We start from the raw sequence: 23,226 nt of genomic DNA on the forward strand, positions 1-23,226 counted from the left end.
CATGAATAGTTGGAACTATATATGAGATCGTTTAAAGTCAAAGATTTTATCTTTACTCAATATAAATGAATTTATATGTGTGTGTAAATGGGTTGTTCCATGCTAGATTTGTATGTAGTAGTATAACTCTATCTAAATATAAGTAAGAGCTTATCTTAAGCATAAGAACAATTCATAATCTTTATAATTTCTACTCGAACTTTATAATTTCTAATAGAAAAAAGATAAATACATAAAATGAATCTTATAATATTTATAATTATCTGTATAAAAATTTCTCAAATAATAATAAGTAGTCAATAAAAACTGGGAGTATGGTCTCGTACGTGCTGTTGAAGTTTCCCTCTACATCTTTAATATTCCGAGAAAAACTTTTTTAGGGATAAATATTTAATTTAAACATAGGCGACTTCCAAAACGCACGGGGATAGGTTTAGCATTTTAGCAGAAGGTAAAGGAGGTACATGTCCTTTCCCATAATATATCCCACTTTCGATTCGGCTTCCCCCACACCGCGTCGTTTGTATACTCGGAAAATCGAAACTCGTTTTGACTCGGCACCCTGGTTGAACGCTCTAGTAAACAAACTCTTTCTGATAAACATGGAGCCATCAACTACTTGGTGAGAAAAGGCAGAGTAAGAAAAAGTAAACCCGTCTCCGAGTGTTTCACAAGCAGAAAAATTTGAAAAACGTGTGGACGGTGAGACCAAATTATAGTACCCCACCCTTTTCAGTTTTTCTTTCCCAACAAAATATATAAAAGAAAGATGCCCTGCTCTTCAAATCAAAAGCACAACACCAACTTCTGTTAGTGCGTACCCCTGCAAATTAAGAGCCAGAACGCCAACCTCTAGAAATAAAGAGTGCTTTGAGAGACAAAAAAGGCTGTGTCTAGAGGGAGAACGATATGGCAATGGCTAAAGAAATCATGGGTGGTTCTTTGATTCAGAGGTCTTCTTTTGTTTCTTCGTCAAAAGTGTTTCTGAATCCTAGTTTTCAGAAGAAGAAGCAGAACCAGTTATTGGTTAATCCATTAGTGGTGCCTTTGGAGAAAACGAGGTTTGTCCGTTTGAGGAAGGTTGTGAGGGGTCCTGTGGCGGCTATCAGTGAGGATTTGGTGAAGCGTTTGCCTGTGGCTGTGCCTGCAGACAAGGCAGACAAGGCAGAGAAGTTCAAGGTGAGAGCAGTGGTGACCGTGAGGAATAAGAACAAGGAAGACTTGAAGGACAAGATTGTGAAGCATTTGGATGCCATAACCGACAAGATCGGGATGAATGTTGTTCTCCAACTTGTCAGCACTGAAATAGACCCAAGTAAGCCTTTTTTCCCTCCTTCTGGGTGTGTCGGAAAATATATGTGCAGGTAGATTTTTTGATCAAGCATGATGACCACTAATTTTTTTTTTGCTGCTTTTAAGGCTTTATTCTTTTGGGTAATTTCCTTTTTGTTTCGAATCTTGGTATAAAGAATCTACCTCAAACTTTAGTTAATTATAGAACGAGACCGATTTCGAACATCGTTCAATTAAACATTTAGTGACTTAAAAACTTTGCTCTTTTATCTGGGTTTATGTTTTTATGACTTGGTACCGTATTCCTCGAGATCTTTACTAAATTGTTTTTGTTTTTGTTTTTGTTTGTGCGTTGAAGAAACCAAGGCTCCAAAGAAAAGCAATGAAGCCATCCTAAAGGACTGGTCAAAGAAATCAAATGTCAAAGCTGAGAGAGTAAATTACACAGCTGAATTTATGCTAAACTCTAGTTTTGGCGTGCCTGGAGCGATCTTAGTGACCAACAACCACCAAAAAGAGTTCTTCTTGGAGACAATCACCGTTGAAGGATTTGCTGGCGATCCGGTCCACTTCTTCTGCAATTCATGGGTCCAATCCAGGAAAGATCATCCTGGAAAGAGGATATTCTTCTCCAATCAAGTAAAATTCTTCTTATTTTCGTATTAATTATTTCTTTCATTGATTCTCAGATTCTCTCCTTACCACAAAAAAAGAAAAATGATCTCTTGACAATGTAACTCGGGTGTTTAAAACACAAAGGTCAAACCATGTAGTTTAGCTTTTGGATGTTTAAGAATCCACAGAATGCTGGTGCATGGTATTGAATTTTCAATTACCTTTATGATCCGATAAAAAGCAAGCTCGATCCATTTCTACCTGCTTTTTTTGGGCCCCATTTTCTGAAGTATTGCTGGCATTGATGTGGACCTTTATTGGTTAAATAATAATACAGACGAAGAGAAAAAGATCTTATCTAAGATTGCTTAGGTGGACCAAATCAAAATTCATATGAATTCAGTCTGTTCGTGTCTTTACTCGGTCAATTCTGGAATGGTTTTTGGGCCAAGAATTTAAGCCTACCAACCACCATGAAAGCATTAAATTTGTTTGTTCTCTAGCAAAAATATGCACGTCGTAAATGATAGATCAAGTGTAACATTTATTTTTAAATAACTTATACAAATGAAACCCCACCGTTTTTTTTTTTTTTTTTTTTGGTAATTCTTTGTTTTAGGTTCAGCGCTAACTCAATTTTGTCATCATGTTTGTTTGAGCAGCCATACCTGCCGAGCGAAACGCCTGCCGGACTTAGATCGTTAAGGGACAAAGAACTCAGGGATACAAGGGGTGATGGCAAAGGAGTCAGAAAATTATCTGACAGGATCTACGACTTCGACGTGTACAATGATTTGGGAAATCCAGACAGAGGAATTGAGTTTGCACGACCAACACTTGGGGGTGAAAAAATTCCATATCCTAGAAGGTGTCGGACCGGCCGCCTTCCTAGTGACACTGGTTAGCGTCCTCGCTCTATCCATTTCTTCGTTTTCTGGCTTAGGTTTAGCACAGATACAACGTAGGCTAAACATCATGAAAAATATACTTTATGTTCTAAAGTAGTTTATGTTGTATATGCCACGTATATGCCACAGATATGCATACAGAAAGCAGGGTTGAGAAGCCATTACCAATGTATGTGCCCAGAGATGAACAGTTTGAGGAGTCAAAGCAAGACACTTTTTCTGCTGGGAGGCTTAAAGCAGTGCTTCACAACTTAATACCATCCTTGAAAGCTAGCATTTCGTCTCATAACCACGAGTTCAAAGGATTTTCGGAAATTGACAACCTCTATAGTGAAGGTGTCCTCCTTAAACTAGGGTTGCAAGATGAACTCCTAAAGAAGCTCCCATTGCCAAAGGTGGTCAGCCATATCCAAGAATCAAACAGGGGAATTATTAAATACGAGACGCCCAAGATAATTTCCAGTGAGTATTACCTTCGAATTTTCTTTACAGGTCGTCTATTTGAACCTTTTTATTGTGGAAATTTCGCATGCTGGAAATAATATTAGCCGAAATGAGATAATCAAAGGAGCCATTGTTGTGGTTAGGAACTAAAAGTTGATTTCCATTGTGCAGAGGACAAGTTCGCATGGTTGAGGGACGATGAATTTGCTCGTCAAGCAATTGCGGGGTTAATCCAGTCAGCATCGAGAGGCTTAAGGTGTTCCCTCCTGTGAGCAAGCTTGATCCTGAAATCTATGGTCCCCTGGAATCTGCACTCAAAGAAGAACATATTCTGGGCTACCTTAATGGCATGACCGTACAACAGGTAACGTCATTGTTGTTATTCGTTTGCTGTAATATATGCATGGTCGTGAGTCTACTATAACTTCTGTGTCCAACTGCTAACTGTGAATTGGTTTTTTCCTCCTTTCACAGGCGTTGGAGGGAAATAAGCTGTTTGTATTGGATTACCATGATGCTTACCTTCCATTTCTCGATCAGATAAATGCATTAGACGGACGAAAAGCTTATGCAACTCGTACCGTATATTTTTTGACCCCTCTTGGCACTCTCAAGCCCATTGCCATTGAACTTAGCCATCCACCATCGGGACCAAGTTCTCGATCAAAGCGTGTAATTACACCTCCAGTCGATGCTACCTCCAATTGGACGTGGCAGCTTGCCAAGGCTCACGTGTGCTCCAACGATGCGGGTGTGCACCAACTCGTTAACCACTGGTAAGCATGCACGAGTTTTTAAGACTACGCATGTAAAACTTATGTCTAGTAATAACTTTTTTGTCTTCGTCATTATAAATATAGATATATTTGAGTAACTCACCAATGCAATGGTGGGAATTTTATAGGTTACGTACCCACGCGTCCCTGGAACCCTTTATATTGGCTGCACATCGGCAAATGAGTGCTATGCACCCCATATTCAAGCTCTTAGACCCGCACATGCGATATACATTGGAGATAAATGGCTTAGCTCGCCAAAGTCTAATCAATGCGGATGGTGTTATTGAGTCTTGCTTCACTCCTGGTCGTTATTCCATGGAGATTAGTGCTGCAGCATATAAAAGCTTTTGGCGCTTTGACATGGAAAACCTTCCTGCCGATCTCATCCGCAGGTAGGCATGGATGACTGATTTTTGAGAAACTGTATATGTATGTGCTTCATTTGGTGTATGAATCTTATGGGGAATCTTCCATTCATTATATAGGGGTATGGCAGTGCCGGATCCGACGCAGCCGCATGGTCTAAAGCTCCTAATTGAAGATTATCCATATGCCACTGATGGGCTCCTTATCTGGTCTGCAACTGAGAACTGGGTCCGTACCTATGTGAACTACTACTATCCAGAATCAAGCCTAATTTGCAATGACAATGAGCTCCAAGCTTGGTACTCCGAGTCTGTCAATGTGGGCCATGGCGATCTTCGCCACAAAAGCTGGTGGCCCACATTGGCCAACGCTGATGATCTGGTCTCAATCCTCACAACCCTTATCTGGCTAGCATCAGCACAACATGCTGCACTTAATTTTGGGCAGTACCCATATGGTGGATATGTACCAAACCGTCCACCCTTGATGCGAAGATTAATACCTGAAGAAAATGACCCCGAGTATGCTAGTTTCCTAGCTGACCCACAAAAATATTTCCTCTCTGCATTGCCTGGTGTGCTACAAACAACAAAGTTCATGGCGGTTGTTGATACACTCTCAACCCACTCCCCCGACGAGGAATACCTAGGGGAGAGACAGCAGCCATCAACTTGGACCGGTGACACCGAAGTTGTCGAGGCATTTTACCAGTTCTCAGCGGAGATCCAGCGGATAGAAAAGGAGATTGAGAAGAGGAACCATGACACTAGCCTCAGGAATCGGTGTGGAGCCGGGGTGTTACCCTACGAGCTACTTGCACCTAGCTCGGGGCCTGGTGTAACATGTAGAGGAGTTCCAAATAGTGTGTCGATATGAAGGGAACTGGGTAGCTAGTTTGGTCACTTACTATCAACATAGGTAAATATATATATAGTCTCTAAAATTTTTGAGGTGCACATGCTCGTTCTCAATAATTTCCATGCAGAATCTCATGCGCCCTTTGTTAACTGAGAGATTTTGTATGCTATAAAGCTCATTAGCCTAAGTTTGATTATATATATAAATAAAGCTGCCATTAGCGATTGGAAAGTTCTAAGTTTGTTGTTTTGGGCTATTGCATTCTTTTGGTCCATCATTAGACAAGTATTCGCACGAAGCTTTTGTGTGGTAGAGAGCCGAAGACAAGGGTCAGTCAGACCGAGAAGCCAACACCGCTGGGGGCACGAAGTTCGGTCGACGTTGATCGGTTAATTGATGGCCTAACAATGCTAAGATTTTTTTTTTTTTTTTTTTTTTTTTTTTTTTTTTTCTGGAGCAATATCAATTATATATAAATGCCAGGAAAATACAGAATAACGGTTCGTACCAAATAGGATATAAAGCTCTTGCTGCTTTACTAGGTTCTAGATTTAATCCTATTTGACACCTGAAGTGAATCATCAGCCGGGATGCAACCGGGATATTGGATCTAACACTCGTGCATCTTTTATAAATCTAACTGTCCATATGGGATCTTTGATAAGAGCTTGATTTGTTAGAATGCTATTTAGAGCGACCAATATGCCACATTTTTTTAAGAAGTTTAATTCATTTAAACTTGGATGTTAAGAGTTTTATTTCTAATGAACAACTAGTAATGGATAATTTTTATTCTTTGGTGGGAGGAATAGTTCAAGTCGGGCAGGTTTGGAGGTGAGATGAAAATTTTGTATTTTATTTGAGAGTTTAACATATTGTGTTTTAATATTATTATTATTTTGAGATTTAAAAATATGAATTGAGATTTGAAAAAATTGAATTGTTTATTATATTTTGTATGGAGATTTGAAAAATGTGTAATGATAGGATGAGTTGATATGAGATAAAAATTTTATATCTCTTGCCAAGCCTATAAATAAAGGGTCTATGTACACCATCGATATGGCAATAAAAAGGCGTAAGCTAAAAAATTCTCTTCCTCCTCACATTTAACGTATTTTTCTTAAAGTGAGATTTATTTAGACTCTTGTTTATTATTGAATCACCGTGACAGGAAGTATGTACTATTTTATTTCCACCCCTAACTATTTCATATTCAGTATTTTGTTCCTTCATGATTTACAAGGGCTGCCATAGATAAACGACATTATTGTTTTGCATGACGGGCAAGTAGTACCGCAAGATGGCCTGACAAACGAGCAATATTACTGTTTTGCAGACCCTTCTTCGTTCCCTTTCGCAAACCATTTCTTCTAAGGTTGGTTCAAGATCAGCAGATGCCGGGCGAACAAAGCTGACAAATGAGCATCATTTTGAAACCCATGGTTTTCACGCCCTTAACACCAAACCAATAATACTCGTGCCTCGCGGCTCGTGCCGCATATTCTTACCCACCAAACAAAAGAAGTTGCTTTCAGTATAAAAAAGCTCGTGGCTAAAAAGGCCAGAATCACGTGCATGTATCCTATTCCTTCTTGCCTACAAATGAAAACCTTGATACGCTCGTTTGGTCGGTGAAAGTTCTAGTTTCATTTCATTGTTCTAATTTTTTTAAATTTTTATTTAAAATATAATAAATAATTTAATTTTTTTAATTTTTAAAATAATAATAATATTAAATAATAATAATAATAATAATAATAATAAATAATAATAATATTAAAAAATAATATTTTAGCAATAAGTTATTTAACTTTTAACTTTCATTTTAACTTATCTCATCTCAAAAATTTACTATACAAACCACACCTTGAAGATTACACACACCCCATAGGAAAAAAAAAAAAATCCATATCATGTTGAAGAATCTTTATAATCTTGCAACTCTCGACTATATTGGGGGAATTCTGGTGCAAACAGTTACCTTTTTATGAGAAGGTTGTTGAGAAATATTTTGAAATGCTTTGTAAATTAGAGAATATATAAAATAACAAGAATAAATTAGAAATAGATAACTCGATGTTGAGGCACGTTGTGATGGACATTTTTTTTAGAGTAGATTCCACTGCTTCCAATTATAAACATGCACTAAGCTTCTTGACAGTCCACTTCCAATATACAACAACGTCGGTTCCCGTTAATTTACTCATCGGTGCACACAAAAGAAGATCCTCGAACCTGATATAAAATAACCAAAACCTAAAGAATGAATGAATGAATGAATGAACGAGGAAATGTTTCTCTAATTTGTGAAGAAAATTTGGAGGTAATGAATTTGTGGGTGGGGTTTCCTATTTATAGAGAACGAAATGACACTTGTGAAAAGTCACAACTTATTTAAATGAAGGAATTTGCTAGGTACAAGCGGTTTGGCGCACCAAACTGCGTACCAACACTCACATAACTTCTTTTATTACAAAAAGTAAATAAAAAAATGTCTTACATTTAACATTAGTATGCAATTTGGTATCCGAAATCGCTTGTAAGAAGATTTTTCCTTAAATGAAATGGTATTTGTGAAAAGTCACAACTAAAATGAATGAGTACTTTTGAGAAGTCACAACTTCTCAAATATTAGAGAATACATTGAAAATATTTCTAATTCATCAAAGGACGCAACCATTTGTTTGGTTGGAAAGCGGTTGAGGCTCATATCTCCAAGAAATATAAAAAAACATACATTGGTTCAAGTTACTAAGACACATTTTCATTTAAATTTAGACAACCAAACCAATAGATTGAACATATGTAATGGTTCACATTATTTTTACTTTACATCAAATATTTTAATCATTTCTAAGTTTAAAAACCAACAATCCTCCACTTGATTAAAATATTTTAAAGAAAGAATATAATACAATTTTCTTTGGACTAAGTACTATGCATCAATAGAGGTAGCTTGCGGCTTTGAACGTCTACCTAGTGTTAGCGTGTTTCCATCTGAAAGATCCATACTGAACCAAGTCTTGAACCAGAATCTTTTAACTCAGGCTTCTCCACACTACACACATAGTACGACATATATCAGGTTCCTTTCAAGGTAGTGTGCATAAAGGTCGTGCACCGTATCTTGGATTCATGAGTGCTTTAAGAAATAGCCCAATTACCATAGACTACGGCCCCACACACATAGGTGAGTTCTCCAAAGGTACCTGCAATTCAATATCTCGCCTTAGTCTTGAACTCATTTAAAGCTTTTCTTTTGTCACTGCATTTGTATCACTCACACCCTAAGGATGGACCTATAATAATATTTTAATAGTGTTATACAGTCACTCAAATTGTTTGTTTTTCCCATTGAACCTTCTTCTTGGGATCTCCAGTCAAGAAAGTTTGGTTGCTTCTACCGATGACCTAATTAATGAACTTCAGTCCCATCCCCCTTGATGTACGTATAACCTTTAACTTTGCCAGTTCTTTCGTCAAATGATCCGCTAGGTTATCTTTTAACTTTACATATTCCAAAGTCAAATATCCATTCTTTATCAGGTATCTTATTGTAGAATATATAATACTCAAATATCTCATCTTACGAATAAAGGATTTATTATCACAAACACTTATCACAGCCTGATTGTCACAAAGAATAGAAATAGCTGGAATTGATTTTTTAACTAATGAAATTTCTGATAATAAATTCTTAAGCCACTCTACTTCATGTCCAGTAGTATCCAATGCTATTAATTCAGCCTCCATAGTAGATCATGAAATCGCAGTTTGCTTGGAAGATCTCCAAGCCACAGCTGCTCCACCGAGAGTGAAAATTTATCAACTCATTCCCTTAAGATCTATTGTATCAGTTATTCAACTAGCATCACTGTATACTTATAATACATTGGGATACTCAGAATAATGGATACCATATGTCATGGTTCCTCTCAAATATTTAAGAATTCTGTCCAATGCCTTCCAATGAGAATCATCAAGCCTAATAGTATATCTGCTAAATCTACTCACAGCATATGAAATATCAAGTCTAGTAGAATTAAAAATATACAGTAACGTACCGATAATTTGAGAATATCTCAGTTATGACACAGGATCTTCAAGATTCTTATTTAAATGCAAACAATGATCAAGCAGAGTACTGACATGTTTGCATTTGAATCTCTCAAATTCGTTAAGAATCTTTTCAATATAATGAGATTGATTTATGCTAATACCATCACGAGATCTCATTAATTTAATAACAAGAACTACTTGTGTCTCTCCCATGTCTTTCATGTCAAAATTCTTAGATAAAAATTTTTTAACATCAACAATAATATTTATATTGGTACCGAAGATGAGAATATCATCAACGTAAAGACATAGCATTACGCATGCACCATCAACTATTTTAGTGTATAAACATTTATCAGATTCATTTATCTTGAAATCATAAGATAAAAGTATTTTATCAAACTTTTAGTGCCATTGTTTAGGGGCTTGCTTTAAACTATAGAGAGATTTAATATGTTTACAAACTTTCATTTTCTATCCTAGAACTACAAACCCCTCTGGTTGATCCATGTATATCTCTTCTTCTAGATCGCCATTAAGAAATGTGATCTTCGCCTCCATTTGGTGGACCTCAAGTTTATGGATCGCTGCTAGAGTAATTAGAACACGAATTGTGGTTATTCTAGTAACAGGAGAATACGTATCAAAATAATCGATACCCTCTCTTTGTGTAAAACCCTTTTGCAACCAGTCTAACTTTAAATTTATCAATAGTACTATCAGGTATCAATTTATTTTTAAAAATCCACTTACATCAAATGGTTTTACATTCAAGAGGAAGATCACATAAGTTCTAATTGCCATTAGTCTTAGGAGATTCTATCTCAATATTTACTGCTTCTTTCCAGAAAGTAGAATCAATGGAAAACATGGCATCCTTGAAAGTCAACGGGTCTTCCTCCATAGAATAAGTATAAAAATCATGTCCAAAATCATTTTCTTTTCTAACTCGTTTTCCTCTTACAAATTTATTTTCTAATCTAAATGCACTATCAAGATTAGATATAATAGTAGGTTGACTACTGGTAGAAGGAAAACTTACTGTAGGTAAAAATCTTTCTAACTTATTTTTGAAAGGAAATAGATCTTCAAAGAATGTGCGTCCCTAGACTCCATGATGGTGTTGGGATCAATACATTGGACTTCTAATTTGATAATAAAAAACCTATATGCAGAACTATGTCTAGCATACCCAATGAATATTACATCTATTGCGTTGTGACCTTATTTCTTTTTCTTAATTTTTGGAACATTAACATTTGCAAGACAACTCCAAACTCTAAAGAAATTAATATTGGGTATTCTACCATTCCAGAATTCATATAATGTCTTGTCAGATCCCTTAAATGGTGCTTTATTCAAGATAAAACAAGATGCAAGTATTGCTTTCCCCCACCATTGCTCAGGTAGGCCAGAACTAAAGAGCATGCATTTGATCATATCTATCAGGATTCTATTTTTTCTTTCAGAAACACTATTGGATTGAGGAGAATATAGAGCGGTTTTCTCATGTATAATACAATTCTCCTCACAGTATTGAACCAATTGATTAGAGGAGTATTCACCTCCTCTATCAGACTTGATAATTTTAATCTTTCTCTCTAATTGGTTTTCAACTTCAGTTTTATAGATGACAAATTTACTAAATGATTCATCTTTTGTTTTCATCAAATAAATATAACAAAATTTGGACATATTATCTATAAAAGTAATGAAGTATTTATTACCATCTTTAGAGGAGACACAATTGAAATGACAACCATGACTATGAATTAATTCAAGTAGCGATGAGTTTGTTATAACAGATTTAAATGGTTTTCTAGACTGTTTTGATTGAACACAAATTAAACATTTTTCATCCAAATCAACAGGAACTTTAAGAATAATTTCTAAATCTATCATTTTTTAACATTATGATAATTAACATGACCTAATCTAGCATGCCATATTGAAGAGGAACATGTAGAAAATATAAATTTATTATTAGAATCAAATTTGTCTTTTACATTATTTGGAATATTTATTACAAACAAACCACCACTCACATAACCTTTCTCCACAAATGACCCCTATTTAGTTACAATAACTTTATTGGATTGAAATAATAATATGTAGTCTGCCCCACTAAGTAAAGATCCACTAATTAGGTTCCTCCTTGCCTCTGGTATGGAAGAAGTATTTTACGTAATTTGAGTACAATTTTTCCTACTCCAAATATTTGTACAGAGGTTGAGTTACCCATCGTCACTTTCATACCGCTTGTATCTTGATATGTTGAAAAAATATTGCGGTTAGAAGTGACATGTACATTAGCTCATGTGTCTACTATCCAATTAGTAGCAATATAAGCCAAATAAACTTAAGGACTTATGGTTACATACCGTTCATCGATTCCAACAGAGTCAGTCCCGGAAAGCACCATATGAGCATGTGGGTTAGGCGATCTTGGTTGTTCATTGCCTTGATATTTTCTCTTCTTAGAGCGACAATTTTTTGTCAAGTGACCCGGCTTGTTACAGTTAAAACAAATGGGTCTTTTATCATGTTTGTTAATATAGGATTTTGGTTTCAAATTATTCCCATAATTAGTTTTACCCTTATTGAATTTGGATTTCTGATGTATTTGATTCTTATGTGTTTTATGGCCTTCTACAATATTTACTTGAGACTAAAAATTAGAAACCAATGGTGGGATGAGATCATTTTCTAAGTGTTGTTCTTGGATCTTAATGGCAGATATCAAGGTTTCCATGGTCATATATTCAGTCTTATGTTTCAAAGATAGGCCAAAATTCTTACATGAATGAGGCAACTTGTCTATGGTATAAGCAACTTGGAGACGCTTGGTAATACCCATCCCCGTTGGCCCAATTCATGGTAAATGATAGTTAACTCATAGGTTTGCTCTACTACAGATTTGAAATCATCCATCTTGAAACCAAGAAATTGGCTTGCAATGTACTTATCCATTCCAGCATCTTGTACACCATATTTTTTATAAAGAGCATTCCAAATATCTTTGACAGATTTAATATGTAGATAAACATCAAAAAGTGTATCACTTAAATGATTTAAAATCCTACATCTACACAAATTATATTTTTCTGCATATATTTGCAATTCAATAATACGCGCGGGCTCATGTAAATCATCAGAAGGATGATCATTTTCAATAACAAAATATAATTCAAGCATTGCAAGAATGCAATTCATCTTTTATTGTCAACGTTTAAATTGACTCTTCTAAATTTCTCGGGTGCAATTGGTTCGTTTGAAGTCATTGTGTCAACCAATCAATTAAAATACACCTCTAATTTAGCAAAGAGAATCTACTCTAAGATTGTTGGGAAATATTTTGAAACGCTTTGTAAACTAGAGAATATGTAAAATAACAAGAACAAATTAGAAAAAAGAGAACTTGATATTGAGGCACGTTGTGATGGACGCTTTCCTTAGAGTAGATTCTGCCGCCTCCAATTATAAACATGTATTAGGCTTCTTGACAGTCTACTCCCAAGATACAACAATGTCAGTTCCCGTTAATCTTCTCGTCGATGCACACAAAAGAAAATTCTCGAACTCGATATAAAATAACCAAAGCTCAAAGAAAGAAATACAAAAAGAATGAGGAATTTTTTTTCTAATTTTTGTAGAGAATTTAGAGTTAATGAATTTGTGGGTGAGATTTCCTATTTATAGAGAAAGAAATGACACTTGTGAAAAGTCACAACTAGAATGAAATGACACTTGTAAAAAGTCATAGCTTATTTAAATGAAATGGTATTTATGAAAAGTCACAACTAAAATGAATGAACACTTTTGAGAAGTGACAACTTCTCAAATATTAGAGAATATATTGAAAATGTTTCTAATTCACCAAAGGACACAACTATTTGTTTGGTTGGAAAGCGGTTAAGACTCATATCCCCAAGAAGCATACATTGGTTCAAGTTATTAAGACATATTTTTATTTAAATCTAGACAACTGAACTGATACATTGAACATGCGTAATGATTCATATTATTTTTAGTTTACATCAAATATTTTAATTATTTTTAAATTTAAAAATCAACCAAGGTTGACGATACTGTACGCCTGGAAGGGCCCCCCTTCTGCCTCGTCATCACATGATGCATGCCTGGTCCGGTCTCTTCTGATCCGCTTCTTGATCAGCAATTGCTTAGCACGGGTGTTGAACATGATGTCTAAAAGCTACGTACATTAATAATGGCCAACATTCAGAACCCTTGTTTGAATGCGAAAATAGTAAGCGCAAGTTGAGGATTAGGTAGCAGCTTATATAATTTGATTTCACAATTACGATTTGAAATGATTCCCACTTGGTCTTAGCATACAATATTTGCGAGCAGATCAAATTAATTTTTTATTAACGTTTTTGTCGGGTGCTCGAGAATATCGAAAATTATTAGTTGGTAAAAATTAAAATATTTTAGCACATATTATATATAGAGTATTGGTACATGTACAACCCTTTATACGGTTATATTTTAAAATAAAGATATTTATGTAAAATAGTGTTACTTTTATAAATTATTTTATAAAAATATCACTCATTTAAAACATAATTATGTAAAGAGATAAAATATTTACAACTGTAAATTATGTAACTATCGTGTAATCATTTTAAAAAAAATAATAAAAATATGAAATTTATTAAAAAAATTATTTCTTTTAATAATAAATTTTATTTTTTTTAAATCGAGTACGTAATATTTATACATATCACAATTATACATAGAATATTCTAATATAAAAGATTATAAAAATATTGTAGGAGAATCATTTTCCTTATAAATTATATCCATTCACGTGAAGTACGATACCAATAATGATTAAGTTCTTTTTTTTTTTTTTTGGGTTTTCCTCTCTCTCTCGAGTCTCGAGCCGACAATATGAAGTCAGCGGAGATCCCGTCAGCTTGTTTACATGATCAATAAGTGGATCGAGTTGGGAGCATACCTTAGTGGGGAATATCTAAAGGTGGTTGTAGTAAAGTAACTGATTATATTGGTTGTTGAAAAAAATAAAAAATAAAAATATGGTTCATGATGTTTAAGCCGAAGTGGTTGTTTAGGTAACAATATCATTTCTTACCGATCCCCATTTTGTCTTCTTTCATTTTAAAAGCACGCACGTACGACTTATTGGGCCATAGGCCCATATGGTCTTTTACTTCGTACAAAATTGCCTTTTTTTTCCATTTACAACCAAATTAAAGAAAAAAAAAAGAGATTTTCTTCATGTAATATGATACTAATATCACTTTTGTTCTTGCAGGTTGCAACTGCATGCGCTCCTATAATTGCTCCTCTAAAAGATTAATATGACACTTCATGATGATCCAAATAATGGAGCAAACTCAACATACTCTAAAGTCACTATTCTACTAAAGAAATATAAATATTTTAATTATAAAAAGATTCTACAAACTAACGTATATTGATGTGGTACGTTAGATTGTAAAGTTACTTTTATTATAAAGCAGATCTAACGTATCATATGAAGTTATGTCAATTTATAAATTTACTTTTGTGTCTCTTTGTGACTATAGCACTTAATAAATCAAAGAAAGAAGCATTAAATATTAATGCATTTGAGCCAACAAATGGTCACCAATCAATATCATTGAGAGGATCAGTTGGTAATTAACGAAAGTATTTTAATTTCGTTGTACTTTCCACATACATATAGTTCATATGAGTCTTGGTGATGTGATCCCTCTTAGACCAAAATGTTTACCACTTGAGGCAAAGATTTGTCGTTATTTTTTTAAAATTTCTTCAAGAAATAATTGATGCGTATATACATGATGCGTATATACATGATGCGATTGGAATTGCTTTCTAACTCCACGCATTAGAAATTTTCTAGGAAAGTGCCTAAAATATTTTCCCAAAGGCTAGTCAATGGTCAAGAACGCTGCATTTCCACTCACCCACGAAGAAGATGGACAGAAGTACATATAATAAATAATGTTGTACTTATATATTCTACATTTTTATTCTATTGTTTTGATGTCTTAGATCAATCTTTATTTTTTATTTTTTAAAAAAAAATCTGGATAATATCACATCATTATAATAAAATAAAATGGGATAAAGATAAAGTATGTCAATAAAATACTTCCTTATTGAGTACTCCCTATATACCTTTTTGTGAAAAAACCCAAATTTATTCTCTTTTTATATTTTTCTCAACTTTCTGGTCTAATAAAGAAAAGAAAAGAACTCTTACCCTTGTTAAGACTGTAAATTGGATTTTTTTTTTTTAATAATTAGAGGTACCAAATAAAAACATCTGATAATTTTGCCGAAAGAAATATAAAAAAGAAAATTAGGTGGTATGCAATTAATTAATTAAAAACTTTGAAGGTTTACGATGTAAAGAAAAAAACGTGTGGTAATTAAATATAAGTTCTTAATTACTCTGCTAATTAATATCTATTTAGGATATCAAGATTCATTGTGCCTATATATCAGTCCGAGAACCAATGATCTGAGGAAGAAAGGTAGAACTGGTCCGCTCTGACCCCTGCTGCCCACAACCACCCGACCACTAACACAAGATTAAACAGAGATCAATGACAATTCCATTAAATACAAAAAAGTAGCATGCCATTGTGATTTCACAGAAACATCCAGGAACGAAGCCAACCAGATAGTACCCATTGTTTTAATAAGGAAAAGCAAGACTTTCGTTACTCATACACCAAAATGAACTTAAGAAAAGACTATTTTTTTCATCTTTTTAAGTAGATCGAAGTAAAGAAAGACTTTGTCATTGACTCATTGCTTCCTCGGGCTATAAATGCCTCTCCTCCCCATTCACTACACTTTCATCACTGCCACACCACCACCCACAAAAGCCCACTCACCATACTGTCACTTGCTATGGAACTTGCCTCTTGGGCAACATATGCAGCCGTATGGCTTGCAACCTTAGCTCTCTTCTCGCTCTCCAAATACCTTCGCCGCCGCCGCCAAGTACACTTGCCTCCAGGTCCAAAATCATGGCCCATCATCGGAAACCTCAACCTCATAGGCTCACTCCCCCACCAATCCATCCATGCACTCTCTCAAAAATATGGGCCCATCATGCAGCTCCGTTTCGGGTCATTCCCCGTTGTAGTAGGTTCCTCTGTCGAGATGGCTAAGGCCTTTCTCAAAACCTACGATGTCACCTTTGCATCCCGACCCAAGACCGCCGCAGGCAAATACACCACCTATAACTACTCGGACATCACATGGTCCCCTTATGGCCCATACTGGCGTCAGGCACGTAGAATGTGCCTGATGGAGCTTTTCAGCGCTAGACGCCTCGAGTCCTACGAGTACATTCGCAAGGAGGAGATGAGTGCCTTGCTAAGAGACTTGTACAAGTCCAACAACCAGCAGCCGATCACCTTGAAAGACCATCTTTCTACTGTCAGTCTCAACGTTATAAGTCGCATGGTGTTGGGAAAGAAGTACACGGATGAGTCCGAGAATTCGATTGTGTCCCCAGAAGAGTTCAAGAAGATGTTGGACGAGTTGTTCTTGCTTAGTGGGGTGCTGAATATTGGGGATTCTATACCTTGGATCGATTTCTTGGACTTGCAGGGGTATATTAAGAGAATGAAAGCATTGAGCAAGAAGTTTGATAGATTCCTGGAGCATGTGTTGGACGAACATATTCAAAGGAAAAAAGAAGTGAAGGATCATGAAGCGGACATGGTGGATGTTCTGTTGCAGATTGCTGAGGATCCTACGCTTGATGTTAAGCTTGAGAGACATGGTGTCAAGGCATTTACCCAGGTATTATAGTATTGCTAACTGACCTCAAAACAGACCGCTCATCTATTTCATCTCATCCATCATTATAATTTTTTTAAATTTTTACATAAAATATAATAAATAATTTAATTTTTAAATCTTAAAATAAAAATAATATTATAATATTATTTTATTCAACTTTCATTTATATAATCATAAGAGACCTAAAATGTGTAAATATAATAAATTTCATTATTCCAATATTTGCATTTTATAATAAGAAATATATATCTTGGGTGAGGAATTTTTTTTCCCTTAATATTTTCATGGCAATAGAAATACTTTAGTTATAAAAACTTTTAACAAAAGTGAATTCATAAATTAATATAGCAAGTCAAATTGTAAAGTTATTTTTATTATAAAATTTATTTGACGCATCACATGAAAGTTAAAATCAAATTAATTTGTAAATTTACTCTTATAAAATATTTTTATGACTGTAATACTTCTCTCATGAAAAATGAAATGTCATTTACTATTTTGATGAACCATTAAACTACGTTATTTTATAAGTTTAGTTTTATAAAATTTGAGTCACTTCTGAAAAATAAAGTCTCCTTTACTCTTGTTGTAACCATTAAAGACTATTCCTAAATTGGAGCCTACCTGGAAATAGCATATGTGGTGTAATTTGCTTTACAGAGGATTCCACTTATTCTGGTTCATATCACTAGGCACTGGCTAGAAACTTCTCTTTAGCTTTTTCCGTAACCTCCACTAACCATGCATTATTAGCTTGAACGATTGGCATTAATATCAATCGTTGAAGGAAGCCTAATTATATTAAAGATGACTTTGGATTGACTTACCGTTTCGGAATCTATCTAAATATCAATGTATTTGTCCAAAGTGCAACTTCCAAGTGACAATCACATTATTAGGCGCGCTCCATTGATCGAATGCGATGGCTCATCTGTTTTTGTTGGGTTCAATTATTGAGTCGCATGAATCCGTGAACATGCTGAGAGTTGACACGATTCATCCATTTTCCTTTGTTCCCATCGAACTGCTCTTCAAAGGGAACCCATAATTTAGTGTTGCAAAACTCAAAGAAATAGAATGCCCCATATAACAAAATGATTGACCCCAGTACTCGTGGATGCGATGAATACTTTTTAATGATTTCTTCTCTAAGCATCTACTTATGCCATTTTGCTGATTAATCCACAGGATTTGATAGCCGGTGGAACCGAGAGCTCGGCCGTGACTGTAGAATGGGCAATCTCGGAGCTCCTAAGGAAGCCAGAGATTTTCAACAAGGCTGCAGAAGAGCTAGATAGGGTAATTGGTAGAGACAGATGGGTTGAAGAGAGGGACATTGTAAATCTACCATACATTGATGCAATTGTCAAGGAGACGATGCGGCTGCACCCTGTGGCACCAATGCTGGTGCCTCGGCTAGCCCGGGAAGACTGCAAGATTGCTGGCTATGACATTCTCAAAGGGACCCGAGTGCTTGTGAACGTCTGGACCATTGGGAGAGATCCTACATTGTGGGAGAACCCAGATGAGTTTTGCCCTGAGAGGTTCATTGGGAAGGCCATTGATGTCAAAGGTCATGACTTTGAGCTACTGCCTTTTGGGGCAGGTAGAAGGATGTGCCCCGGTTACAGTCTTGGCCTAAAGGTGATACAATCAAGTTTGGCTAACCTCTTGCATGGATTCACATGGAAATTGCCGGGGGATATGAAGAAAGAGGATCTGAACATGGAGGAAATTTTTGGGCTCTCAACTCCCAAGAAAACCCCACTTGTTACTATTGTGGACACTAGGCTTCCAAAACATGTTTACTCTCTGTGATTCTGCCCTGCTTATTAATTAACTATTATCAAGTCCCCTTAATAAGTAATACAAGGATTTTCATAGTTTACTGTTACTACTGTAATGATGCTATTCTATGTTAAAGATGTTATTGGTGTAATCTATATTTTATGTCTTGCTTTTTGGATACTTTTTAACTGTTAACTGTTGCCTGCCTTTGAATGTATGCTGGACAGCTTTCATTTGTTTTTTTTTTTTTTTTTTGGAATCCTAGATTCCTAAGCAAAGAAGAAAAAGAAAAGGAAAAAGAATCGGATTAACGTTAGATACGCGTTATGAAAATTTTGATAATTTTTTTTTTTTTTTGTAGTTTTTTTAAAATATGTACACAAGATTTATAGATCTAAAAAGATAATACTTAATCCACTGAGAAAAGCTACCCATTTTTTTTATGATTAAGTAAATATTTTTTAATAATATTATGAAAGGAAAAAGTTATTTTGCCGCACAAATCTTATTGTTCTATAAAAAAAATAATAATAATAATTTTTTTACTTAATAATTAAGAAAATAATTTTTAATATATTGATATATTTTTAATATTTTTTAAAAATATATATATAAATAAAAAAATTAAATAAAAAAAATACTAACTTCGCACTAGCGGTCAAGCGCGCTAGCTTTACTCTATTGTGAAATAAAAAGAAAAAAAAAAAATCAAATGTCCTTCTCGTTAGAGAGTCTACACCTGTGGCGAGGGTCCATCTTAACAAGTATGTGAGTTGTTAGATCAGCATTGGGTACGATCAATCTGTCATTTTTGTTGTCAGGCCAACCAACATCTCTTGTCGTATCCTGTTTATGATTATAAATAAATATAAATAGAAGTTATTAATAGGAATATTTATTTTATATACATAATATGATATCATTTAAATTATACATTTCTTTAAATAAATGTTAAGAATAATTAATTAGAAACAACTATATAATGAATACAAAATATACATTATTATAATAATTTCTCTCTAACATTATTCTATAATTATTCATTGACATCCACGTCACTTTAGTGGAATAATGCTAAATCTACCGCCGGACTGCTGCGTTTTAACATGTTTTTTTTTTATATGTTTTTTTTTTAATTTATTTTTATATAGATTTTTTTAACAATCTAGAGTTACCTTCTGAAACTTCCACATCATCTCCGTGGTCTAGTCGCACCAACCCCGAACTACTATTTTTATGTCGGTATCACGAGCAAACCGATAATATACGTTTTAAATGTACATTTCAACTCGATTTCGCAACTACCAATAAACTTTATTTTGTTTGGATTTATCCAGAGAATATATTTTTTGAACCAATCTTTATTATATCAAGCGTACCTATTGGCATCCAAATTTATCTACAATCATTTAACAAATTAAATCATATTAATGTCTGTAATTATTGTTACAAATTATTGTTACAAATAACTCATCAGTTATGTTCATTTGAAGATTATTTTCTCGTTTTCTAAATTTATAAATTCTAATAAAGTGCCCACTTTTATTATAGAGAAACAAGTTTATTTTGGAAAGGAGGTCATTGGTTCTTACTCTTTTAACTTAGAAAGCCTTTTGTGAGATCTACTTAATTTTTTGAAATTCTTTCTTTATGGCTTCAAAAAATTACTTGAAATATGACTTTTGGGCAAGACACAATTTTCAAAAGCTAAATTTATCTTTATTGTGAGAATGTACGAGACATTCAAAAGGCTTATATAGAATAGTATCTTGCATTTATATTTCTTAAAATAGACTCCCTTGAAACGAAAGGATTTGTTGAGATCTTCAATATTTTTCGTGCATTTTTTGATTGTAGGTTTCATTTGACTGTCCTTAAATGACTGTCCTTAAAATTGTTAAGAAATACACAGTAATAAAATAAAAATTACAATGAAATAAAAACTCAAACGAAACCAACTTAGATTGAAGTACGAAAATCTCTCTCTCTTTAAGGAGATTCAAGTCCTCTGCGAAATATAAATTTTCAATTGAACCAATACAACAGACTTCCTTATGACTTGTCTCTTCCAAAATATAATAGCCTAACTGATTATCATATAACTAAAACTAACTCCGCATAAGTGATTGAACCTTGCTAGAGCTCCACAAAAAAAACATCTCTTTTGTGTCTAGAGATGAGAATAAAGGCAGCCAACTTTTTATCAAAATACTACATGAACGTTGGTAGTTTTTCCAGATCCCATCATGTGCTGTAAATGGTCTTACTCTTAAATTCTTGAAAACCACCCGTACAAACCAAATGGCTATCTTTTTCCATAACCGTTAAAAACAAACTTGAAGATTTTCACTAGATTTTTGGTACTTTGAATGACTTAGTTTAAAACTTCTTCAATAAAAAAATTTAGGAAAGCAACGGTAAAATTAAAAAAAATCTTACTAACAAATACAATCAATTAAAAAATACCCAAGAGCTCGTTTTAACAAAACTGTTCCGAATGCAGCTCTGCCTAATGTGAAATGGGTGCTTGCCAGATTCCTATTTAGGTCCTGGTGAAAACGACTATGGAGGTACCAAATGAATATCTTGCTTTATTCTTATTTTTGTCTTCCTATTTCTTTATTTATTGATTACAACTTGTTAACCACATTATCGTCCTTTAAAGCTTCAAATTACAAAGCACGATGTCAGAACAGTGGTAATAATGCACTGTTATAATTTATTTCTGTCTCACGGTTTCATAATATATATATATATATATATATATATTGTTTGGAAAGGGGAAAAAACAATAATCTGATTTTACTCCAGTGAGATGAGTGTTAATGCGATACGGGGTTTAAACATCATGTCAAGGATCTGTTTCGTTGATCCGGGATTAATGGCAATCCCTCTCCATGTTTTAAATTCTTGAATCATACTTAATATGGCTAGTTGAATAAGGTTCTTGTTAAAGATGTTCATAATTTCCCATGGGAAAACCATTCACCGTTGGAAAAGTTGTTCCATGTGAATCTATGATGAGAAGTGCCGTGAAGACTGGGTTCGCAACTCAAATGATGATTCATGTTGTTAAGGATGTGTTTTACAACTTCTCACACACGATCACCTGCAACTAAAGAGGAAAGAGATTTAGGAATTCAGGAGAATGTCATGTCTCTGATGCGATTGTGTTTGGATGTTGAACTGAGTTGAGTTGAGATGATAAAATATTATTAGAATATTAATTTTTAATATTATTATTATTTTAGAATTTAAAAAAATTGAATTGTTTATTATATTTTGTATTGAGATTTGAAAAAATTGTAATAATGAGTTGAGATGAGTTGAAATGAGTTGTGGTTCCAAACGAAGTCACAATGAAAGTAATGGGATTTTTCTAGCAATTCATTCAGATTCTCCGCTTCAAGATCTTTTAGATCTATCCCACCTCACCTCCCAAACCATCAGCGCGTAGAGACCACGCACTACTTGTGCAAAAAGACAGATGCTCTGCCACAGATCAGTTCATCTGATACCGTACTTTCTACTATATTATCGATTTTCCTAACAGATGATATTGAAAAAAGGAATACGGATTTTTCCAAAAAACATTTCAAAACAATAAACTGCAGTACACTTACAACTTTTACCGCTCAATGGTGGTTCCAAAGTTCGCATGGTTTTATAAATTGTTAAAAATTATCTTTTAAGACGGCATTCTTTGTAGGACATGGATGAGAGTCAAGAAATTGATCTAAAAATCAATTTTTTTCCTTTATATTTGCACTGTAATTATTGTATTAGAGTATTTGTTGAGAAATCTAATTTCCTTCGCATGTATATCTTTTCATTATTAGAATAAAAACTTGCTTAGTTAAAAAAAAAGAAATTGATGTATAATCTCTTTTGAGATCTTTGGTTGACGTGACTTGGAGAGGCTGCTGTAGATTGAGCTATCGCGACCGAAAAAGTAGTTGAAGATATCTTTTGAATAGTATTTTTTATTTTTTTTATTTTTTTCATATATTTTTTTAATCATCATAAAAATTTAAAAAAAAAATTAATAATATCATTAAAAAAAATATTTCTTTAATTATCAAGTAAAAAAAAAAAACATTCGAAACACACGTTCGGAACCAAAAAATATTTATATTGTAGATTCTTTTGTTTATTTAACTCATCTTAATTTATCATTACAATTTTTTCAAATTTTAATATAAAATATAATAAATAATTTAACCTTTTTAAATTTTAAAATAATAATATTTTATTATCTTAATTCAATTCAATTTAACATCTAAATCCAATCTAAAATC

At 34.1% G+C, this 23,226-nt stretch overlaps 2 protein-coding genes across 2 annotated transcripts; both read left to right on the top strand.

Annotated features, from left to right (window-relative positions):
• Positions 1 to 506: 506 nt before the first annotated feature.
• Positions 507 to 5,494, top strand: LOC121257966 (linoleate 13S-lipoxygenase 3-1, chloroplastic-like). The gene is given in 9 exon segments (XM_041159270.1): positions 507 to 1,315; positions 1,652 to 1,932; positions 2,571 to 2,808; positions 2,946 to 3,278; positions 3,432 to 3,485; positions 3,488 to 3,624; positions 3,735 to 4,036; positions 4,165 to 4,431; positions 4,525 to 5,494. Coding segments are annotated over 9 exon segments (2,775 nt in total). The 5' UTR covers positions 507 to 909; the 3' UTR covers positions 5,282 to 5,494.
• Positions 5,495 to 15,974: 10,480 nt separating this feature from the next.
• On the top strand, positions 15,975 to 19,028 carry LOC121259301 (trimethyltridecatetraene synthase-like). The gene is made up of 2 exons (XM_041160842.1): positions 15,975 to 17,140; positions 18,329 to 19,028. The coding sequence occupies exons 1-2, from the start codon at positions 16,238 to 16,240 to the stop codon at positions 18,956 to 18,958; spliced, it is 1,533 nt and encodes a 510-aa protein (XP_041016776.1). The 5' UTR covers positions 15,975 to 16,237; the 3' UTR covers positions 18,959 to 19,028.
• The last annotated feature ends 4,198 nt before the right edge of the window (positions 19,029 to 23,226 follow it).

This window comes from Juglans microcarpa x Juglans regia, chromosome 1D, assembly GCF_004785595.1.
Source record: "Juglans microcarpa x Juglans regia isolate MS1-56 chromosome 1D, Jm3101_v1.0, whole genome shotgun sequence".
NCBI classification, from domain to species: Eukaryota; Viridiplantae; Streptophyta; class Magnoliopsida; order Fagales; family Juglandaceae; genus Juglans; species Juglans microcarpa x Juglans regia.